The 25,491-nt window shown below is 39.5% G+C and overlaps 1 protein-coding gene across 1 annotated transcript in view; it reads left to right on the forward strand.

Annotated features, from left to right (window-relative positions):
• The window catches only part of LOC306864234 (protein kinase C beta type), a 168,815-nt gene that overhangs the window by 78,041 nt on the left and 65,283 nt on the right, over window positions 1–25,491 (forward strand). The window contains exons 4-8 of the mRNA XM_079408086.1: window positions 430–541; window positions 3,908–4,036; window positions 15,626–15,782; window positions 15,925–16,059; window positions 19,792–19,888. Coding sequence (XP_079264212.1) covers window positions 430–541; window positions 3,908–4,036; window positions 15,626–15,782; window positions 15,925–16,059; window positions 19,792–19,888 — 630 coding nt within the window. The remainder of the gene's footprint in view (window positions 1–429; window positions 542–3,907; window positions 4,037–15,625; window positions 15,783–15,924; window positions 16,060–19,791; window positions 19,889–25,491) is intronic.

Genomic DNA, 25,491 nt, shown 5'->3' on the forward strand with positions numbered 1-25,491 from the left:
TGTGTGTGTGTGTGTGTACATTATATAATACAGTATTTATTATTGCTCATCTGTAGTGTGAAATGTGCTTTACATGTGTTGTGGAATAGCAATCTATTTGCTTTTAAACAAAGGTTTTTTTTTTACTTTATGATTTTGAATGTTTACTTCTTTTCACAATTAGCACAAAGGTTAAAATGTGAATATTGTAAAGCTATAAGCTGACTTTTCTTACTCATTTTTCCTTGCCGCACCTATGCTTTTACCATGTAAAATATTTGTGTAAAGGAATTTCTCTTCTGCTTGTTTGAAATGTACTTCCCCTTTAAGAACTTTTGTATTTGTGTTATTGCAATCAACAATAATTCCCAGTTTATCTTTGGCAATGCTTATTTATGGCCAACGTGACTGCTTACTCCTGACTGCTCTCTTTTTTGTGTCTCTCTTAAGGACCCGCGCAGTAAGCACAAGTTCAAGGTACACACGTACTCCAGCCCCACCTTCTGTGACCACTGCGGCTCTCTGCTGTATGGACTCATCCACCAGGGCATGAGATGTGACCGTGGGTATCTCTCAATCTCATAATAACACATAATCATCCAAGCAGAATACTTCTTTGGTTTTTACATGTTTTTTTTTATAGCCCAAAGCTGATCACAGGATGCAAATTATTTTTGTGGAATGGGTGTTGTAGGGCTGGCTGGATATCAAAATGTAGGATTCAGTCTAATATCAACAAATACTAATTTTTTATTATTTGTACAAAAGTATGGGGTCAGTAAGATATTTGTACTTTTATTCAGCAAGGATGTATTAAATTGATCAAAAGTGACAGTAAAGACTTTTATAATGTTACAGAAGATTTCTTTTTCAAATAAATGCTGTTCTTTTGACCTTTATTCAGCATATAATCCTGAAAAAGACCTTTTACCATTGATGATAATGTTTCTTGAGCACTAATAAATCAGCATATGATTGAATGATTTCTGAAGGATCATGTGATACTGAAGACTGGAGTAACGATGCTGAAAATTCTGGTTTGCGATCACAGGAATAAATTACATAATAGAATAAATATTATACATAAAACGGTTATTTTAAATACTGTTTTTTTCTGTATTTTTGATCATATAATTATAGTCTTAGTGAACTTAAGAGACTTCTTTCAAAAACTTTACAAAATCTTACCAACTCCAAACTTTTGAATGGTAATGTAGGCAGCAGGAGCTTTCTTTATTCCCAGTCTCACATGCTCTGCATCTATTGTAAAACCCACATTGGCAGTTATTACAGGAATGATAATTAAGTTCCATGATAAATGCATTCAAATTTTCATGCTCAAATCATGCAATGATGCATTTTGACACCATTAACTTAACATTAGCGCTCACATTTTACGGCACTGCTGAATTGTACTGAATAGCAGCACATTGTTAGAATTCAAAATGTGCAAAATGTTACTGTGTCACTACTATTCAATGTTTTATGATCTCATTTGTACTGTATACCGTGCAACCCATAGTATAATGGTTGGGTGACCCGTGTATGTTACATATCCCTGCGAGGCGAATATCCTGTGAACATAACCAGGCTGTATGAAGTCCCGCTCACAAAGTACCTGACTGAAGAGAGATTTTCCATCTCATGGTAGCCAGCCTCTTATCCAGTGTCCAATACATAAAACATTCAAAAAACTCAGCTGTCCAAGCCTCCGGGGGACAGATATTCACCGCCACATACCTGACTGTTGGCTAACAAATATTCATTGATATAACAGCGTATTTTCCAGAAGCTCTTTACTCTTAGTAATGTATGACAGGCAGTTAGGCAAGTGAGCTGACAGGTGGTGTAAAGATGAGGCGCTCAGCATCTTCACCTGAAACCTGACACAGAGTTGTTATGGTTGCAGATAGGGAGAGCTATAATTACCTTTGTTTAGTTTCCAATGCGTGTGTCATCTTCTCCGGGGCCCTGTACACTGTTTACACTCCAGCTATGGCTTGCACTCCGTCACACTTCTGACTGAACTGTGGAGAAGTGCTGCAGTGCATGAAGGAGTACAGTGTGTGTGTGTGTGTGTGTGTGTTTGTGTGTGTGAGAATGTGTGTTTGCTTGTTTCACAGTCATTTTCAGAAGTAGTCTGAATGCCAGAGTGCCTGTTTGGCTATTTGATATGTAAACTTATGTTAAGTCCGGCTGCTTGTCTTTGGCCTGTGGCCTCCAACACAACAAAAGCAGCATAACTGTGATCTTCACTACTGCTTTGTTCTTCAGCCCCCACTGACCCTGCTGTGAAGATCAGTTTAGAGTAGTCAACCATCCTATTTATTTCCGATGGAGCTGGATGGTCTCACTTGTTAATAAGTATAGCAGCATCCAAAGCACCCATGATGCTGGCGATGATTTTAGCAAGAGAGTACAACCTAAGGACTTGTTTGTTCTCGGTCAGATTACACAACCTTCAGAAAATAGTTACTTTTTGGAATGTATGTTTTGTGATTCCCGTGGCTTTGATTTTCTGTTAAGTTTTCTATTATTTATGCACATTTAAAGAGATCGGAGGGTTAGGTTGGGTGGATGAGGGAGGGTAGGTGGGGAAGTTGAATTAATATGTGTTTTCATGTTCTCATTCTGGTTTGTATATGTGACCCTGGACCACAAAACCAGTCTCAAGTTGCATGGGGATATTTGTAGCAATAGCCAAAAATATGGGTCAAAATTATCGATTTTTCTTTTATGCCAAAAATCATTAGGATATTAAGCAAAGATCATGTTCCCTGAAGATATTTTGTAAATTTACCTACAGTAAATATATAAAAACTTAATTTTTGATTAGTAATATGCATTACTAATAACTTCATTTGGACAACTTTAAAGGCGATTTTCTCAACATTTAGATTTTTTTGCACCCTCAGATTCCAGATTTTCAGATAGTTGTATTTTAGCCTAATATTGTCCTAACAAACAATAAATAAATGGAAAGCTTATTTATTCAGCTTCCAGATGATGTATAAATCTCAATTTTGAAAACTTGATAAATAAGACTGGTTTTGTGGTCCAGGGTCGCATATTATTTATAAATAAAAAAAGAAAATGGTTACTTTATTCCAAAATCTAGTGAGTTAACTCCCCGTCTACTGTATACATAAGCAGGTACCTTTTAGAACAGCAACTGAAATATATACAATGTACAATACGGTCTCAGAAAACAAGTACAGAATTTGGCTGCTACCTTTTCAAAAATACTTATATGTACCATTTATCTGTATGTACCTTTTAAGGTACTAATATTCACCTTTAGGTGTAAATAAGGTATAAAAAAGTTCACCAATTCTGCATTTACTTGATAAACAATGCAGTGAAAAACAGTAATATTTTGAGTTTTTAATTAAAAATAAAATATCTGTTTTCTATTTGAATATATTTGAATATTTAATGATAATGGAACCTTTTTAAGCAATGATTGTACCAGTCTTTACCGTCACATGGTCCTTAAGAAGTCATTCTGATTCACTGATTTGGTACTCAATAAATAATTCTTATTATCACTGTTGAAAACAGTTTAATAGTTTTGTGTAAATGCTGATAAAATTTTAATATTTTGTGGCATATATTTCTAACTTTTGATCAATTTAATACATTCTTCCTAAATAAAGTGGCTCTAAATTTGCTGTCTGGGATTGCCTTTACTTGCAAAGTATACATTTGATGCAGTCCATGTTGGTAGGAGACTTCTGAGTCATGGCTGAACTGCCATTCATAGTTACAGAATTGGCTCAACAGGTCTTTGGTAGAAGGAAAGCACTTTCCCTTTCCGTCTGGCCACACTTATATATATAGATTCATGTATCATCTTTTACACAATGCGCATCTGTAAGTCGGGGTTGTGGTGTAACATCTCTCCCTCTTTCTGTCTCCCTCCATCCAGACTGCATGATGAACATCCATAAGCGCTGTGTGGCCAACGTGCCGAGTCTGTGTGGGACTGACCACACTGAGAGGAGGGGCCGCATCGAAATCACTGCAGAGATCAAGAACAATGTGCTCACCGTCAGCAGTGAGTCACTACTGCCCACTCACGTACATCACTGTTGCACACATGTGCATGGAAGCAAACACTCACTCACAGCTTCCTAAATAGTACACCACTCGCTGGTGGATCCTGGACCTCTCGTTACCACACACATGCCTCCATTTGACCCTTGAAGAACAGCCAAAAATGCACTTTATACGGCACATCTTGCATGAGTACATTCAGTTGAGGCATAAAGTGCTGCTCTGAAGATTTGCGGGAATTTCCTAGTGTTTGATTCCTCCTAGTGGTGAATCCAAAGCAGCACTAGGTAGCAAGATATATTTTGACTAGCATGCACCATTTAAGGGCTGATCGCACTGGAAATACCTAGTTTTTAAAGAAAGCATAGCATTTAAAGAAATACCCAAAAATGATAATTGATTGCTGGGTGTTTGTCATTTTCATTAGCTTTACAGCTTCATGTGTTTATACACAAGCGTTGACTGCTAGGACATGGCTCTGGAGTATAATCCAAAAAAAATTTAATGTTGTATCATACTTTGCCATAGTAATCTGAGCAAAAACAGGTTATTGATTTGGATAGATCACCCGAAGATTAAAATTCTGTCATGATTTACTCACCCTCATGTTGTTCTAAAACTGTAAGACCTTCGTTCATCTTCAGAACACAAATACTTTTGCTGAAATTCGAGAGCTTTCTGACCCTCCATAGACAGCAACATAACTGACACGTTCAAGGTCCAGAAAGGTCGTAAGGACATCGTTAAAATAGTCCGTGTGACATCAGTGGTTCAACCTTAATTTTTATAAAGTTACGAGAATACTTTTTGTGTACAAAGAAACCAAAAATAATGATTTTATTCAACAATTTCTTCTCTTCCCTGTCAGTCTTCGAGAATAAATTGTTGAATAAAGTCATTATTTTAGTTTTCTTTGAGCACAAAAAGTAATTCTAAACAAAAAAGCTATTCTCACAGCTTCATAAAATTATGTTTGAACCACTGATGTCACATGGACTATTTTAACGATGTATTTACTACCTTTCTGGGCCTTGAACATGATAGTTTCATTGCTGTCTATGGAGGGTCAGAAAGCTTTTGGATTTCATAAAAAATATCTTAATTTGTGTTCCAATGATGAATGAAGGTCACTTTCAAATAGTGTATTAGTTGTCAGTAGGGCTGTCAGAATTTCGCTACACAATTATGCTATCAGTCAAATTCATCTTTTAAAGGGGTCATCGGATGCCCAAGTTGATATAATTATTTAGGGTCTTTATGAAAGTCTGTGACATACTTTGGTTAAAATTTCTCTATGGTAGTGTAAAACAACACCCTTTTTACCTTGTCAAAATCAGCTCTGTTTTCAGCAACCTATTTTAGTTCAAGTTCCTTTAAATGCTAATGAGCTCCACTCACCCCGCCCCTCTCTACCGTGTGGTGAGGAGCCATTCTCATGATACTGTTTACTTTAGCCGAGGAACTTGCTAACTAGCACGTTATTAGGAAAGTCGATTTGCAAAGATTCTTAAAAGAACCTTATACTTCTTCTGTTGGTGAGGCTGGATCACAAATGATTCGCGCGAACATAAACCCATTTAGATTGATCGGGGGCGCATTCCCTTCAAAAACAAAGGTAATCCACTGTGTCTTCAGATGTCGGGAGTAAATGACGACTGTTATGTTCATTATTACATCCAACAACACCTCAATCACTTAGGAGATGTCTTGTCTACTCCTGCTCCAGTGTCGAAACAATGGTGGACTGATGACAGCTCACTCAGGGCAGGTCTAAGGTAAAACGCTAGTGTCTATCAACAATCATGGGATGGCTTGGGTCTGTGTGATGTCACACAGACAGGCTTTTGAGAACAGCTTGATATGAGAATGGGGAAATTATTTAACGAGATTAAAAAAAACTTTTTTTAAAAGTGTACACACTGCCAACACACATTTAAATTCAAACAACTTGTAAAAGTGCATGTTGCATCCGATGACCCCTTTAACTTTGTTTACTTTTAGTGGCCAATGAATCCAAGAGTAGAGAGGCAGAGAGAGTTTTTAACCATAACTGTACAAAAGTGTACAAAAAGAACTTACTGTTGATCAGCTGTCCTGCAGACTGGTGTTTATAGCTCCCCGTCTTTTTTTAACAGAATCCAAAAAACTCCCACAATGGCGAGTTTACATTTCTCAGGTGCAGGTAGAGTGTCTCGCTTTCGCCTGTCATCTCCTCCAACATGATATTGTGTGGCAGGAGTAGCTTCTGTTTTAGATCAGGTGAAACCATCATTACAGTGCAGTACCACCACCTTACAATGTTGAAGTGTCCCAACTACTGGCACTGTATTATTTATAAAATGATTGAATAATTTAGCAGTAACATGATATCAATATTTCATTTTTTAAGTATCATGGTTATTGCCAACATTGGTGTATTGCAACACCCCTTGTTGTCAGTATTAAATATTATTTGTTATAAAACCTCATTATAAAAGAACGGTTTCACATAGGGGGCAGAATATGATGGAAAGCCGTCTAGTTATATTCTAGTCCATTAAAAAAGTAAAAGCTAAATCCAAAAAAGCATGGCAGCAGTAAGAAAAGAACACAAAGAAAAACAAAATAGCCCTGATGTCTAAAATGCAGCATGTGACAGTGATGACGTAAAATGCGTTCCAGCTCATTGTGAAATTCTATAGGGTCACTCTTGTAAACTTGTATTACATTACACGTGTCCATGGCAACACAAGAAAGCACACTTAGTCTTCCTGTCTCTCTTTGGCATCAATACAAACACGCCTCCAAAACAAAAACACAAGCACACTGAAGAAATTGTCTCCTGTTGTAGCCAGTGAGAAGAAAAGACAGGAATATGGTGATGCTTTCAGGGTCCAACAGAGGGCGTTATTCTCATTCTCTCATTCTCACAAACCCGACGGAGAAAAGACTCATGTGCACTTGTTCACTCGACGATAGTTCACCCAGTTCAGTTCCAAAACTCCACTAGAAAACAGAAGTTTAATTTGTTTGTAAGAGCCTTCACACATCTTTTTCCATAAAGAAACAATTCATAGTTCATTATTCACTTTATCAAACATTCATGTTGCTCTGAAATCTGAAGGTATCATTGCACATCACATGCAAAAACCAGTGGCACTTGATGTTGTTGATGCCTGACAGCCTGCAACATGTTTGATTTGATAGCTGCATGATGATTTATGTAAACTTGACTTTAAATTCTAGTATTTTCATCACAGAGAGCTATTTTATGACTTCAGAAGACTTAAATTATGTTTTATGATGCGATTATAGTGCTTTCTGGAAAATGTTCTATGAAGATTTTTCAATATTCTCCATTTGTAGCCCAAAACGTGTCTAGAAGGACATGAGGATGATGAAAGAACTGTCATTTTTGTATGATCTGTCCCTTTAGCTTGACCCTTTTAAACCCTCCAAGTTTTATATGATAATAGCTTTTCAAAGAGTTTATTCAATTATATCCATGATAAATTTCCACTTATTTGTTATTATATCTTTGATATTAAACTATTATATCCATGAGGAATTTGCACTTGGTTCTAATTTCCACTTAGTTCCACTTAGTTGTATATTCAGAGCAGAAGATGAGCTCGATTAAATTAGATTTCTGGAAGACAAACCAAGAGAAAATTGATCAGAGTGCAGTTAAAGGGATTGTTCAGGCAAAAATGGAAATCATACCATCATTCACTCACCCTTGTGTCTTTCCAAACTTGTATGAACGATTTTGTTCTTCAAAACACAAAATGAGATCTTTTGAAAAAAACCTTCGACTCTACATTGAGAGTCCAAACAGTCCAAAACAACATTAAACCCCACTGACTTTCATTGTGTTGACTTAAAAAATAAAAAAAAATAAAAAATTCACTGAGACGTTCTTCTAAATATCATCTTTTGTGTTCCACATAAGAAAGAAAGTCATACTGTTTTGGAACAATATAAGTGTGAATACAGAATTGTAATTCTTGGGTGAACTGCTTTCTGGAGGGCAGTAGGCCTGGATCTGTGCTGCAGCGGGTGTGTATATGTAACTCTAGCTTCAACACACTGCTCTGTATTCAGCCATGCGTCCCTTTTTTCAAGCTCAATCCTGGGCCATTTCACCCTGCGAGCCTCATCTCCCATTTTCCCTTAGAATAAACTAACAGCCTTTACCCCGCTAGCGGCTAATGAGCTGAGCTGCACCATGTAAAGAACCGAGGCTCAGACAGCCCTGAGCGCAAAAGACATTTTTAATCCATCACGCTGTCCTTTATAATTTAATGTCACGCGACGGTGCCGCAGATCTGCTGAGCGTACAGTAAGATGAATGGCGCCACTTCCTGTCGTGCATTTTAAAGGCCTGTCACTTAAAGCTAATGAATTGACCAATACCTGGATGGAAATGGGGCAGCCGCTCTGCCTTTAAAAGGTCTTTCCACCTCATCTTTCTCACACTCACACTCTATTTGACCACAGGAACACTTGCAGGTTGATAAATGTTAGTGAGGCAAACTGGGTGACCATGTTTAGTGTGTTGTCATTGCTTGTTATGCGGCTTCTTTTTGTGAATGAAGATATAAATATTTCACTTAAATCAGATTAAAGGGATAGTTCACTCGAAAATGAAAATCCTGTCATTATTTGCTCACTCTCAAGTTGTTCCAAATATGTAAGAGGTTCTTTCTTCTACTGAACACAAAAAAAAAGATATTTTGAAGAACGTTGAAACCAAACAGTTGCCGGTAGCCATTGACTTCTATGGATTTTTTTTTCTTTACTATGGAAGTCGGGGGCTACCAGCAACAGTTTGGTTACAAGTGTTCATAAAGGAGTAGTTCACTTCCAGAATGAACATTTCCTGATAATTTACTCACCCCCATGTCATCCAAGATATTCATGTCTGTCTTTCTTTAGTCGCAAAGAAATTAAAGTGTTTGAGAAAAAACTTCCAGGATTTTTCTCTATGTAGTGGACTTCAATGGGAACATTTGTGGTTTAAAAGTATATAAATTTGTATTTTTCTTAAAAAATGACAGATCATTTTGCTAGATAAGACCCTTTTTCATCAGCTGTAGAGCCCTTTGAAGCTGCACTGAAACTGCAATTTGGACCTTCAACCTGTTAACCACCATTGAAGCCCACTATATGGAGAAAAATCATGGAATGTTTTCCTAAAAAAACTTCGACTGAAGAAAGAAAGACATGAACATTTTGGATGACATGGGGGTGAGTAAATTATCAGGAAATGCATCTTCTTTTGTGTTCAGTGGAGTTTTGGAACAACTTGAGGGTGAGTAAATGATGAAAGAATTTTTCAAATTTTGAGTGAACGATCCCTTTAAAGGATCCAGTCAGTTCTAGATCCCTTAATGCTCAGAAGACCATTTGCTATTGAGTTGCAGTGCTGTTTTTCACCTAGAGGGAGCAGTGCTGCTTAATTATTTTCTGAAACATTAATTAAATTCCTATACAGCCTTTTACACCCTTGTCTGTTAGATTGATCAACTGTGTTATTAGCTGCTATGTAAATAAGATCAGTATTTTTTAATCAGCTAGGTAACATTATGAGTTTCCCACATCTCTGAGCTGCAAAACTGAGCGTATCTTGTAGGTCAAAGCTTTTGATATCTTCATGCAAATATTCTTACATGGTCAGTGATCTCACTTTCTTAATTGCTCTGTGTGGAGGGCTTTCAGAACGAATATGTTGTGCATAACATTTATTAGTTGGCGAAATAAACCCTGCTCTGTGAACACGACGGTTCACGCAGAAGCCCGTCTCTCTCTTCCTGTCTCCGTGCTGCAGTATACCGCTGTCTTAATGAACAGCTAAGCCTACCTTCACACACCACTCATTATGGAAATTACACTACCCACAAATCTCAAGGCCACAGCAGCCTCCTGCATTAATTGTTGTTCTGGTCAAGTGCTGAGGTCAACCCCAATTACTGGGATAGTCTGTGTGTATTTGTAGCCCCACATGGCCATGAGGGTTCATGAGATGCAAGTATAAATGACTGACAGCTATTCACTCACATCTAGGGTCCATAGTTAATACTTTTAAGGGGTAAAGGGTTCACATGGTTTAGATTTTATCAGACACTTGACATGCTATGCAGAACATTTTTTTTTTCTTTTAAAATATTAAGACATCCTAAAAATATGAATATGTAATAATATAAAATGCTAATTTAATAATATAAATTATCTAAGAACCAAAATATGTATTTCTTTGTTTTAAAGATGTATTTATTTGTTCTAACGCTTATTTAAGATGGCGCTGCGCATGGCAGCCATTGTGCTTGGCTCTCCAGTTGTTTTAGTGTTTTTGTTTGTTTTTCCTGTTTTTTTTTTTGTCAAACACGATCAGTTTCACCAGGGAAGAACTGCTGAACATTGGGCAGAACACACCACAAAATCTCCAACTGGTTTTCGATTATTCGGATGTTTTGCTGAACATAGTAGTCGGCGGAGCTGCGGCGCTGTTTAGATGCTTCAGGTCGTGCAGACGGGGGAAGCGAGCCGGTGTACAGACAAAACATGCTACCTATCAGATTGTGCTACCAATAATATATTTGTGTTGTTTTTAAGGGTAAGTTTAGGGTAAGGGTAGGTGTGGACAGGTAGGTTTAGGGTAGGGGTGGGTATTAAAAAAAGCCTCAAACCACATGAATAAGATGCTGGTAGCACAATCTGATAGGTAGCATTTTTCGCTATCGATTTGTGCTACCTATCTTTTTAATGGGAGGTAGCACAATCTGAGCGGGTAGCACAAATCGTCAGAACACCGGCGCGCTCGTGAAGCTCAGACAGCGCGGATTTCGAATGGCGTTGCCTAGCATCCATCTGGCGAATCTCCGCTCTCTACCCAACAAAACGGACGAAGTCCTTCTGCTTTCCCGGTTAAACAAGGACTTTTCAAACTCTGCTGCTCTGTGTTTCACGGAAACCTGGGCTGAATGACGCCATCCCAGACAGCATGCTTCATCTGCCGAGCTTTCAGCTGATCTGAGCAGATCGCGATGCAGAATCAACGGGGAAATCACGCGGCGGCGGGATATGCTTCTACATCAATGAAAGGTGGTGTACAGATGTAAACGTGTTAAAGAAGATGTGCTGTTCAGATCTAGAAACGCTTTTCATCAACTGTAAACCTTTCTACTCGCCGCGGGAGTTTTGCTCGTTCATTCTCGTGAGTGTTTACATTCCACCGCAAGCGCATGTGAGATCAGCTTTACAGAAACTCGCTGATCTGATCACAGACACAGAACAACAACACCCGGACTCCGTTTTAATCATTCTAGGGGACTTTAATAATGCAAATCTCTCCCGTGAACTGCCAAAATACAGACAGCATGTTACATGTCCCACCAAAGACAGTAATATACTGGATCACTGTTACACAGCAAAAAAGGATGCATATCACTCTGTCCCACGGGCTGCTTTAGGACTCTCTGATCACTGTTAGGTTCATCTTAAAACCGACCTAGAGACAGAAACTGAAATCAGCTAAACCTGTTTTAAGTACTGTAAATAGATGGACTAATGAAACAGAGCGGGTTTTACAAGCCTCTTTCGACGTTACTGATTGGAGTGTATTTGAAGCTGCTGTAAACGATCTGGACGAGCTCACAGAGACTGTAACTTCATATATCAGTTTCTGTGAAGATATGTGCATTCCTACCAAGACTCATCTAACTTACAACAACAACAAACCATGGTTCACTGCAAAGCTCAGACAGCTCCGTCAGGCTAAAGGAGATGCTTACAGGAATGGGAACATAGTCTTGTATAAACAGGCCAAATACACACTGGAAAAGGAGATCAGAGTGGCAAAGAGGAATTATTCCGATAAGCTAATGATCCAATTATCTTCCAGTGACACAGCTTCAGTGTGGAAAGGTCTGAAAGACATCACCAATTACAAGACACCATCCCCCAGCACGGTGGAGAATCAACAACTGGCAGACAATCTGAATGATTTCTACTGCAGGTTTGAAAAAACACCATTTACACCTCCTGCAACCCCCCTTCCCCCCCTCCTGCACTGCAGATCAGTGAAGATGACGTGGGCCAGGTCTTCAGAAAGAACAAGAGAAGAAAGGCACCAGGCCCAGACGGTGTGACACCAGCCTGTCTGAAATCCTGTACTGACCAGCTGGCCCCCATCTTCACACAGATCTTCAACAGATCACTGGAGCTGTGTGAAGTCCCCTCATGCTTCAAATCCTCCACCATCATCCCCGTCCCCAAGAAACCCAAGATAACAGGACTTAACGACTATAGACCTGTGGCTCTAACATCTGTGGTCATGAAGTCATTTGAAAAACTGGTTTTGGCTTATCTGAAGGACATCACTGGACCCTTACTGGACACCCTGCAGTTTGCCTACAGAGCAAACAGGTCTGTGGATGATGCAGTCAACATGGGACTGCATTACATACTGCAACACCTGGACAGATCAGGGACTTTGTGAGGATCCTGTTTGTGGACTTCAGCTCGGCCTTTAACACTATCATTCCAAACCTCCTCCTACCCAAACTAACTCAGATCTCCGTCCCCACCTCTGTCTGTCAGTGGATCACCAGCTTCCTGACAGACAGGCAGTAGCTAGTGAGGCTGGGAAAATACACATCCAACACCCATACGATCAGCACTGGAGCTCCTCAGGGCTGCGTTCTCTCCCCACTGCTCCCTCTACACCAACGATTGCACAGCTAAAGACCCCTCTGTCAAGCTCCTGAAGTTTGCAGATGACACCACACTGATCGGCCTCATCCAGGATGGTGATGAGTCTGCCTACAGACAGGAGGTTAAGGAGCTGGCTGTCTGGTGCAGTCTTAACAACCTGGAGCTCAACACGCTCAAAACAGTGGAGATGATCGTGGACTTCAGGAGAAACCCCCCTGCTCTCCCTCTACTCACCATCATGGACAGCACTGTAACGACAGTGGAGTCATTCAGATTCCTGGGCAGCACCATCTCTCAGGACCTGAAGTGGGACATTCACATTGACTCTATTGTCAAAAAGGCCCAGCAGAGGTTGTACTTCCTTCAACAGCTGAGGAAGTTCAACCTGCCACAGGAGCTGCTGAAACAGTTCTATTCTGCCATCATTGAATCCGTCCTCTGCACTTCATTAACTGTCTGGTTCAGCTCAGCTACCAAATCTGACCTCAGAAGACTACAGAGTAGGGATGGGAAGATTCCCCGATTTGCTCGGTGCATCGGCAAAAAAGTTAACGATGCGATGCATCGGTTTAAAGTGTGCATTGGATACAAGTTGGCATTTGTATCGCAATGCATCTTTTCTAACATATTTGCATTGGTAAAAAACGATTTATTTATATATAATTACTAGTGGATGCCCTACACTTTTATTGTTTAGAAAGTGACCAATAATCTGTGACCAATATTTTATATGTTTATTGATTTCTCCTCTCAACTGTTTCTCAAGCGCGTTACATTAAATAAAATGTAAGCTAATAGAGTCCTAATTACTAAGCTCAGATGAGTTAATGTGTGTTTCTTATAGCAGTTAAAATGTAGTTTTAATTTAGTGATTTTAACTTTTAGTTTAGTGGTTGTTAATGCTTTAAAGAGCAATGTTAGATTTTAATGTTCTAATGCTATCTGTTCTAACTATATAAGGTACAGCTGTTATAAAACCAAAGAGAAAGGCTGCATGGCTATGATATGTGAGAGAGTCAGTGGTGATATCATTGCATTCTTATTGGTCAGTGAGCTCAGCCTGACAGTTTGCCTGCCCTGAACCAAGTTAGCCGAGCTCCTGGAGGCGTGCCGTGTGGGCAGAGCTAAAAAGTGACGAGCACTTGCACCGATCGCCAACAAAACAGAGACATTTGATGCCGTTTCACTTACCGTCTGCAGTTCTGAATCATGACCAGAATCTTTTATAGCTGGGACTGCTCCATCTTTCAGTATCAAACGATGTGCAAATCCAGCGTTGAACTGGGCCTTGTTTATAAACGTTCGTCAACAAACACACTTGATAAACTCCATTGCTGCCCCGAAAAAACAAACTGTATCCACTGTTCACGTAACAGTGGGTTCTTTTGGGAAGATGAACAAGGTTATCTTTCCCTCACAACCAAAATCACACCTCTTTAAAGACATTCTTCCCGAGCAAGTCCCTGCAGTGCTGCCGAATGAAACGCACTGATGAGCGCGCTCTCACTCTCGCTCTGGTCGATGCGTGCACGGGCGCGTTCTTCCAGGATAAATGCCCATAGAAGGAGTTCCACCGTCATTTACATCAGCAAGAACCACAATGGCAAAAAACTCTCCGAACTTGTACTAACCCTGAAGTGAGATTTTTGGCACAGAATCCAACTCTTTAACAGTGTAAACAACTCTTATTGCATGAAACAGCATTGCACCCCCCCTTTAACAATAAACATGAAACACACAACACTATCATACTTTTTTATTTATTTATTTAATTGTTTTATTCAACACACATACTTATTACATTTCAAATTTGCACCTAACATACCTTTTGGGACTTTTATGTTGAAATCCATTCAAAGATAGGACTTTGCATCATATACCAAGTTGCTAAGGACCCATGAAAGCATCAAGCAGGTTTGTAAGTCTCTTTCAAATTTGGGAAAAAAATAACCTTTTTAATGGCTGATATGTAGTTACCACATTTGGATGTGGTATGACCTCAAAAAAACAATGAATATTAAGTTATTTCTGCAAGTATTTATTTTCATTATAAATTTCATAGTGACCTTTTGTGGGAAGCTAGCTTGTTTTGTTTAGGTGACCAAGTCTGTCCTTGTAAATTTTGACTGAATTTGAAAATATCATGTGGTGCGACCACTGCAGAGTGTTTTCCATTGTAGATATACGTCCCAGATTTTGTGCTTTCATATTCAATTTATGGTTTATATACATAAAATACTTTATTTTAGTATATTTTGGAATAGATTTTTATTCAATTTGGGTCATTTCAGACGGTTTGTTTAATATTTTAGTTTATTATTCATTTTTTTAATATTAGTTTGCTAATTATACACACACACAATCTATGACATCAGTGGTTCAAGTGTAATTTTATGAAGCTACAAGAATACTTTTTGTGCACAAAAAAAACAAAAACAACCACTTTATTCAACTATTTCTTCTCTTCTGGGTCGGTCTGCCGCTTCTGTCTATGTTTCAGAGCCTTGAACGTGTGTATACTGTCTATGGAGGGTCAGAGAGCTCTCGGATTTCATCAAAAAATATATTAATTTGTGTTCCAAAGATGAACAAAGGTCTTACGGGTTTGGAACGACATGAGTTCAAAAGTTTAGGGTTAACTTCAACAGTATTGGAAGGAATTAAAATAACTTTGTAAATAACACATTGTTTTTTATGCTGGACTTTAAAAACATAAACAGTGCTTAACATATGTGATGTTTATTGATGAAAACTCCAACAAAAAGTTGATATGCACTGTAGTATATTTTTATTTAACATAAAGATTCACTTGGCATTGATTGCACACTGTAAAGAGTGAAAGTAGGGAAATGTTGGTCCTTATAAGTCTTATATAATCTGTATTTCAATATTGCAGTTAAAGAGGCAAGGAACCTGGTGCCCATGGACCCCAATGGGCTCTCTGACCCCTACGTCAAACTAAAACTCATCCCTGACCCCAAGAGCGAGAGCAAACAGAAGACCAAGACTATCAAGTGCTGCCTGAATCCCACGTGGAACGAGACCTTCACATTGTAAGGAAGCTCTCACTCTGGACATCAGTGGCACAGCCAAAAGATCAGACAGTAATTTGTTTGTCTGAGAAATTCTAAATGAAATGTTGAGCTTGATTTCTTTGTCTCTGTCTGTCTCCCTCCTGCGCTCTGTGTCTTACAGTAATCTGAAGGAGTCTGACAAGGACCGCAGGCTGTCTGTGGAGATTTGGGACTGGGACTTGACCAGCCGGAACGACTTTATGGGCTCTCTGTCTTTTGGCATCTCGGAGCTTCAGAAGCAAGGGGTGGACGGATGGTGAGGAGACCTGCTGACACACACATACAGTATATACATCAGTAAAAGCGAGCAAGTCCCCATGGTCAAATAGATTGTGTGCACACTAATATCAAAAGGCTTGTGTCAGCTAAACCGCATTGCATACCACAGGGATTTGCAGACATGCAGCAGTCAATACACATGTCTAACTGGTTCAGTCGTCCTGGATTTGAAGACTCTTGCTCTTTCAGAAGTCCTCAGTATGTATTTTCTCCCTCCTCAGTAGTGCTCTTCATCTGAGAGCTCTCCACTCCTGTTTTCTGCTCACACACACAGTCCCGTCCCTTCTCGAACACCTCTAAACGCATATCTTGTCAGCTAGGATCTGTGTATTTTTGCATCGCATGAGCCCCCTGTGAATGCTTAAACGTGCAAGTAATTTGACAGAAGTGAGTTAAATGAGAAAGGTCAGATCCACTTTCACAGGAAATCTTTGCTCTGTCCTTCGTGTTCTCTCTCTGTCAGTTGTTAGATCTTTTTTTTTTTTTGGTCTGTTTTGTCTAGTCAGTACAAGTATCTAGAGACTGAAGTGTCTATTAGTTCTTTCCTACCTAACAGATAGTTCCCACAGTCATGGGAAAGTATTATGTAAAGGTTGTGTTAACATTAGGAAAACGTAAAAAATATTTTACATTTCTGCAATGGGGTTTTTAAACTTTTAAATGCCAAGGAGCCCCAAAATAATGATCACCTTGCAATAGACCCTTTTCCTTAATTTTAAATGCAGATGTTATGTATAAAAAGTTGTTTACAGTGTGTGAGAACAAAATTAAGTTTAAAATTAAAGAGACAACATTTAAATAATATATAAACAATGTCCTTTTTTGTTGTAATACTAAAGCCAAAAAATATATATTTAAATATTATGAGGAATTAACTTTTTTTTCTACAAAACTTAAGGTGTTTTTACATTTTCGGTTTCAATTTTATTTGTGTTGTATTAACATTATAAATGTTGTTCCAAAGCAGTTTAACAGAGAATAGGACCAAACAACCATTTTGCAAGATGAAGAAGACAGTGGAGATGAAAAAATCCCTAGAAAGATTATCCTGTATATAAACTGTTTATGAACATAAATACATAACAAGGTAGTAGAGGTGAACACAAAATTAGATTTGTTTATTTTTTACTGTAAAAAAAAAACATGAGATAATGAGTTTCTCTCTATTCAAGAGTACAACACACTATTGAAAGATTAATTAACCATAAAGTTGCTCTTCATTGAGTTGCCTTTAAAGATGTTACGCTAACCTTAAAATAACATTCTGCTTGCCACCACCTCTTTGAAGCATACATTTATTGAACAGTACACAATGGAAACACAAAGAAACAAATCGATTAGTGAGGTTGACTAGTTTTGTTTTTGTTCCCATTTTTAGTTTTGGTTCTCAGTGGCTGTGCTGACAGCACACATCCCTACTGGCTACTGTAGCCAGTGTCTCCTCTCTCTGTGTGTTTTCTCTACAGATGTGACTTATATCAGATGGTTTGATGAGATGTGTGTATGTGTTTCGTGAGAGTGTTTCAGAGGTTTTGTAGCTGTTATGAGCTTCTCTGTGTCTGTGTTGGCTGCTTCCTGCCACTTGACAGAAAAGCACAGTGTCAGATTAGAGGCGAGACGTTTCAGCTCCCCAGTGGACCTTCAGTCAGGACAGATCCACATGATCACAATCTCATTGTCAGAGCTGTCACTGTCTCAGCACAACACTCATTCATGTTTGCAAAAGGACATGGAGTCTGAGAACAGGGATAGTTTGAATGTCAGAAGAGAGAATGTACTCAAAGAGCAACTTTGTTGAAGTTAAAAAAAAATATATATATATATGTGCAGGATATAAAACAAATAAATGATTATGATTGTCTAATCACTCAACCCTAATCACTGTGCAACACTCAGATAACATAGTACTTGTAGTATAGATTTTGTGCAATTATTTTTTATATTATTAAATGATATTATATTATATTATAGTGAAACTTTTAAACAGTTGACTATTGATCATTTTAATTGTTTAAATAATTTTGTTCACTTTATTTCTAATTGTTTCTTGATATTAAATTGCTGATATTTCAGTTCTACTCTCCTTTTGATTTCTGTATTAAATCAATCTGCCTTTTCAATGCCAAAACCATATAGAACGCTCATGTATCTTAATTCGATGATATTACGTCTAGGATGGATACCTTTGAAAGTCAGTGTGAGATATTTAAAATTTATAACCTCTATTCTGCATGTAATGATCATTAACTGCCTTGTTTAGCCATGACTCATAAAAATATCTAACATGTAGAATACATTAAATGTATCCTTTATATAACAATAAAGGCAATCCCAGAATTCAAATTTAGTGTCACTTTTTATATACTTACTATTTTATTCAGCAAGGGTGCAATAAATTGATCAGAAGTGACAGTAAAGACATTTGTTACAGAAGATTTCTATTTTTTCTATTTTCCTATTTTATTTTATTTATCCGTTTCTATTAAAGCTGTTTAAAGTTATTTTGAATTTTCTACCCATCAAAGAATCCTGAAAAGAATTTATCATTGATAATAAATGTATCATTGATTTAAAAAAAACAATAAGTAACATTGATAATAGTAAATGTTTCTTGAGCATTAAATCAGTAGTAATGGAGTAATGGCTGCTTTGCCATCACCAAGCAGTTTGTTTTAACTGTATTTTTGATTAAATAATTGCAGCCTTGGTGAGCATAAGAGTCTTTTAAAAAAAGGTTTAAAAAATCAGTAGTGCAATGAACACAATACAGACACATTATAAACAAAAAATAATAATAGCAAAATAAATAAATATGATATAAATACAATATAATATAAATGCAATGAAATAATTTTACCAAAAAATCTTAATAATATTATTAAAATTATTTAAGATCTTTGTCGTTACCAATAGAGTTCTATGGAATTTGCGACCTTAACTAGCAATGCTTTTGGGAAACACCCCAGATACTTTCATGCTAACTGCCATTCTACCACACTTTCCTATTTCTGTGAATGTGATGAGGAACGATGCTCACACACCCTAAAGCCTCTGGAGGTCTAGATGTGGAAGGAAGGAGTGTTGGGGGAGAGCACTGCAGCCATGACTCATCTGCAGTCATAAACACAACACACACACACCCGCGCAGACCAGAGGCAAGATGAACACAGGGCCTCCTATCACATCAGGAGCAATAAAGGAGGTGGAAACCCAGCATGCTGCTCTCTCTGAGGGGGGCGCTTTCAGTGGTAGGTCTGTTGCTTTTTGAACATGTCGCCTCGTCGGGTTCCGGCAATGGTCACCTCACACCGTTAAACAGGAAGCTGATTTTCTGCTATCGGGAAGCACAGATGTTAGAAGAGCTAAATATGAGACGGGGTATCATGCTGTCCCTCAGACGTTTGAAAGCTGTTTGGGGGCTACTCCAACCAGTTGGATTCCTCTTCACACATGATCATAGTCAAGGTCATCCCTGCTGAGAGGGAAACCGTAAGCGTATGAATGGTTTAAATGAGCTGAGGTAATTTCGTAAAATGTGCCATTTCAAGGAAGCACGCAATTCCTATAGCGGCCAGATGGAGCCATTATTAGAGGAGGATTTAATGTCTCTGTTGCTGAACCATATGTGAGACTGCAGAGATCCTGCACTCATCTAACGGTTCCTTATTTTCTGTCTGTCAAACACATGCACACACACACTTACATGCAGGTTTAAGCTGCTCAGTCAGGAAGAGGGCGAGTACTTCAACGTACCTGTCCCACCTGAAGGAGAAGAAGGCAATGAGGAACTCCGGCAGAAGTTTGAGGTGAGTGAATGTGTGTGTGTTCACCTGCTTTTTTAGGTGTGCCAGAGTATATGTGCTTGTTTGTTTTATTTATCGAGAGATAAGCCTAGAGCCTAGATAACATTGGTGTCTTTAGGGGTCAACTGATTATCAGCACTGATATTAAGCATTTTTATGGTTCTCGGTATCGATAAAATGATTTAAAAGCAAATAAATTTTTCTTAATTTTGGCATTAATTAAAATTTTTACACCAGATATATATGAGTTTAAAATATCGGTTATCGTTCTACTTGATCTATAATAATCGGTATAGGCATTGGCCCTGAAAAGCACATATCGTTCAACCCCTAGTTGTCTTAATTTAGTTTTGTTTTATGTTTTTGTTTCTTTTTTGTTTTGTTTTGTTTTTGTTTCATTTTGTGTTTGTTTTTGGTTTGTGTTTGATTTGTGTTAAGATTTTGTTTTGTTTTATTTTGCTTTGTTTTTATTTTATTTTTGCTTTGTTTTGTTGTTTTTGTTTTAGTCTATTTTATTTTTGTTTTGCATTTGGATTATTTTGCTTTGTTTTTTTGTTTTATTTTTGTGCTGTGTTTAATTTAATTTAGTGTTTTTTGCTTTGTTTTGGTTTGTTTTATGTGTGGTTGTTTTTTGTTTGTTTGTTTGTTTTAGTTTTACTTTTGTTTTGTAAATATTTCGCGTTTTGCTTTTCTTTTTCCATCACTGGCACCTTTTTGTTTCTTGTAGTCATGTACAGTACTTGGGGTAGTGGAATATTCTCCTTTCTGCTTTGCATTAAAGTCAAAATGAAAGTCATTGTTACTTCACAAAATGGAGTCAGATGGTTGGGGGAGGGTTTGAAAAGTAAGAAGAAGGTAAATTTAGCTAAGTTTATATATGGATTAAAGATTATGAGGACAAACACTTCTTAATATGAATAACATGCACTTGAATCATGCCTAATAAGACCAGGAATGTGTAAAAGTAAATAGAGCCTGTTTTGATTTTATGTTGATTTTGTCTCTCCCAACTGGGTACGAGCAGGTAAAGTGAAAAAGAGAGAGGTCTTTGTGCATGAAGCATATCACTCACTGACATATCTGGCATAAATAACACATTGGCAAATCCCAGCATCCTCCCGAAGTAATCACACTGGCATCAACCTGCATTCTGCTCCACATGTCCCAATTTGAATACAGAGTAGAGCTGACTGAGAGGTACCAGTACGAAGCTCCTGATCCCTGGGCTTTCTTCACCACAGATTGATTCAGGCACATTTTAAAGTCCCCTTTCCTCTGGTTTCTGCTTTCTTTTGGGAGCACACAGTAGTTAGTAGTTCAGACATGTTTCCCACAAAGTTGATAGGTGAAAATGGTCTCGACAGTCGGTTTGTGCCTATTGATGCGTGCATGTGATGTGAGTGGCATATATGTTGGATGCATTTTGCGCGTGTGTGTGTGTGTGTGTGTGTGTGTGTGTGTGAAGGGGCACAAACTGTGCAAGTCTCTGCATAATTCAAACGGTCCCACGAGAAGACCCAGCTGTGGACCCAGTGCATGATGGTATTATTTATGAAAAGCCCAATGCGAAACGTAACGCTACTTTGACTGTGTGTGTGTGTGTGTGTGTGTGTCTGAGCTGGCAGTTTTGCTACACATGGTGTGATGCATAATTCAAAATGTGAGAAATGGTCAGTCTGTAGCTCATCTGGTGGGCTGGCAATTCACACATTATGGAGGAAAAACTTCTTAAAAAAAAAAAAGGAAAGTGGTGTGTGGCCAAGTATGGTGACCCATACTTGGAATTTGTGCTCTGCATTTCACCCATCCAAGTGTACACACAGTGGTGAACATACACCCGGAGCAGTGGGCAGCCATTGCCAGACAATCCCTGCCGGACCTGAGACTCTAACCCATGACCTTTGGGTTACAAGTCCGACTCGCTATCCATTAGGCCACGACTGCCCTTGTTGGTTTAAGAATGTTCTTTTCTTCTCTCGCTCTTTTGTCTTTTTATTTTTTGTCTCTGTGTTCTTGTGGTCTGAAATGGTGAGGTGTGTTGACTCCTGTTGAAACTAGTGAGCAGCATCTAGTGCTTTGGTCTATATAGACAAATTTTTATAACTTAATAATGTAAATAGACCAATTATATTTAATAATAACAATAATTTAACTAATTTTACATATTGCAACCAAGTATTATTATTATTAATGTATAATTAGAAATTATACAGCTTTCACGACTCATTTCAAAACCTAGTTGCCTCACGTGCTTCTGTCCATATAGACAAATTTTATAATACTATATAAATTATAATATAAAAATATTTAATTGTATACATTAAGTTGATGAGAGTGAAAATTAGTTTTTATAGTAATATAAAATTAAAGGATTGCAAATGATTATTATTATTTTATTAATATTTTATTTATTTTTACATATTACACACATTTATACATTTTAACAAAACTTATTTTTAGTAATTTTACATTTTAAACATTGCAAAATACCATTAATAAAATAGTAATAGTCATCATGTAACTTTCAGTCCACTGGAGGCGAGCGTAGTGAGAACCCAAGTGCAGCTTTATTTACAAAAGTAATCCAAACATAATCCAAACGGAGACTTGACTTGAACAGACATGACTTGAACAGACTTGACTGGACTTGAAAAGACTAGACTCGCAGACAGCAGGTTACAACATCAATACACGACGAGAGACAATGGCAACACGATGGCTACTTATAGCAAACAATACAGGTCACATGACAAGAACCAACCAATGAGAGACAGGGCACAAGACTAAGACAACCAATGAGAACATGACACATGAACCAAAGAACCAATCAAAACATAACACACAGACAAGGGCCATTTCTCAATACCAAGTACTCAAAGTTCGGACTTGCGTCCGCGGTAGTTCAGACTTCACAAGTTCAACTTTGGAGTGTGAACTCCCGAGGACGGGAGAACACAAGTCTGCAAATGGAACAGCAGCGTACTTGACACTATTTCCCCGTCTAAATACTGTAAAGCTGATATAAAGCCACCCAGCTTTATATCAAGCTGATGTAAAGCTGCTTTGACACAATTTGTATTGTTAAAAGCGCTATACAAATAATAGTTGATAACAAGTTGATGACTTGATAACGTCAGTAAGCTCGCCTAAGTTATCTACACTGTATTACAATACGATAATATACGATATCAAACACCACTGCCTCTTTTTGTTTTCATGTAAACATATTAATAGCCGCAAAAATGTAGTTCAGGGAAAGTACATACATTACAGTGAAACAAAATATTATATTATATTATATAGACCCATCCGCCTCGAGGGAACTGTGAGCGGACGCAGCCACTTTGGGAGGCTCGTGAGCAGACACCGCCGCTTCGAGAAGGCACGAACACCGCTCTCTCGGGGGCTTCGTGAGCGAACACCGCTCTCTCGGGAGGAACGTGGGCGGGCACCGCTATCTCACGGACTTCGTGAGCGAACACCGCTATCTCGCGGACTTCGTGAGCGAACACCGCTCTCTCGGGGGCTTCGTGAGCGAACACCGCTCTCTCGGGAGCCTCGTGAGCGAACACCGCTCTCTCGGGGGCTTCGTGAGCGAACACCGCTCTCTCGGGAGGAACGTGGGCGGGCACCGCGGTCTCGGGAGCCTCGTGAGCGAACACCGCTCTCTCGGAGGCTTCGTGAGCGAACACCGCTCTCTCGGGAGGAACGTGGGCGGGCACCGCTGTCTCGGGAGCCTCGTGAGCGAACACCATCGCCTCGGGAGGAACGTGAGCGAGCACAGCCGCCTCGGGAGGAACGTGAGCGAGCACAGCCGTCTCGGGAGGAACGTGAGCGAGCACAGCTGTCTCGCGAGGAACGTGAGCGGGCACCATCGCCTCGGGAGCTTCGTGAGCGAACACCGCTGTCTCGGGAGCCTCGTGAGGGAAAACCGCGGTCTCAGGAGCCTCGTGAGCGAACACCGCTCTCTCGAGGGCTTCGTGAGCGAGCACAGCTGTCTCGGGAGGAACGTGAGCGAGCACAGCTGTCTCGGGAGGAACGTGAGCGAGCACAGCTGTCTCGGGAGAAATGTGAGCAGCCAACGCCGCTCGCACCGACATCAGCGAGGGTTTCCGCACGCTGCGCATCAGACCAGGACGCTCCGGAAGTGGGCGCGAGGCACTGGGCGTGGCCGCCGCCGCCCCCCAGATCGCCGCCTCGGGAGAACTGTGAACGGGCTCCGCAGCTAACTCCAACCTGAAGGCTGAGCCGCTCACCTGCAGAGCCAGGTTGATGTAGTCCTCCAGCGACTCCCCGGGGTCCCAGTATGGTACCAGGGACTTGAAGGGATTAGCCAGGCCTCCCCAGAAGAAGACCATGAGGCAGGTCTTCTCCGTTGCCGACTGACGAGCTCCTCTAATGAAGTCCCTGGCATAATCCTCCATGCTCCGGTCTCCCTGGCGGATGTGGAGGAACCTCCCTGCTGGACCCATCTTTGCTGGTTGCGTTCTGTCACGGTACGCCTCGGGAATGGGATCAGGGTCCAAGTGCAGGTAAGGCTCTTTTAATTCAAAACAAAAAGGCCAACACGGCACAAAACAAAACAGAAAAGGGCTGGGATACGAGACGGCACCACAATGCATGTATCCCAGACCACAGCAGACACTCGAAACAGTCCAAGCATATACATGAAATAACAATTAACGAACCCAGGCAGAGTGGTGAGAGAGGGGAGACTATATAGTCCGTCAAATGGAGAACAGCTGGGAGTGTGATGAGTGTGACAGGTGTGTGTAATGGTGTGTGTGATGTGGCAGGTGTACGTGATGTGGCAGGTGTACGTGATTACGTGAGGTGAGTCCGGGAGGAAGGGAGATGGTGACCTCTGGTGGCGACAGGGAGAAGCGCAGGGCCCGGACTCGTGACACTACAGAGACATCAGAGCCAGCGGCAAATGTCAGAAGGACTAGCCGAGGTTATGCTCCTCTCTTCGGGATACATGAGCACTGAGCGCCCGGTGATCGCGTGGAGCTCACGTCTCCGAAATCGGCAAAGCAAATTTTCAAATAGGCGTTATCTTTATAAATAAACCACAGATTTGAGTTTTAAACAACTACATTCTCAACTGAAATACTCTTAAAATGGCATTTCATGACACAATAACAGTAATATTTTGAAAAAATTTCGGTTTTCCCCTCCATCATTAACGCTCGCTGATTGGTGCAAAATGCATTCTGGGATACCTGGCTGCCTCAAGTTTGCACAAGTCACCTCTGGATGCATCCTTGATAAAAGGGTTGGAGCAAGAACACATCTGGGGATTTGAACTGTACTTGGCTATATGTGAATTGGAACAGTACTGGGGCGACGACTGATGACGTTTCACAAGTCCACAAGAACAAAAGTACAGACAAGAACGCATATTGAGAAACGGCCAAGGGAATCACATGACTGAACAGGGTCCATGACTAAACTCCAAAATAAAAGACATGAAAACATGAACGTAAAATAAATCCCAAAAACCAACGTTACATATCATCATCTTTGTAATTCATGAAAATAAATTGATAATTATATAACAATTTATTGACTGTTTATTTAACTTATGTCAATCTCTTTTTATTAAT

The sequence above is a fragment of the Barbus barbus genome, assembly GCF_936440315.1.
Source record: "Barbus barbus genome assembly, chromosome: 4".
NCBI classification, from domain to species: Eukaryota; Metazoa; Chordata; class Actinopteri; order Cypriniformes; family Cyprinidae; genus Barbus; species Barbus barbus.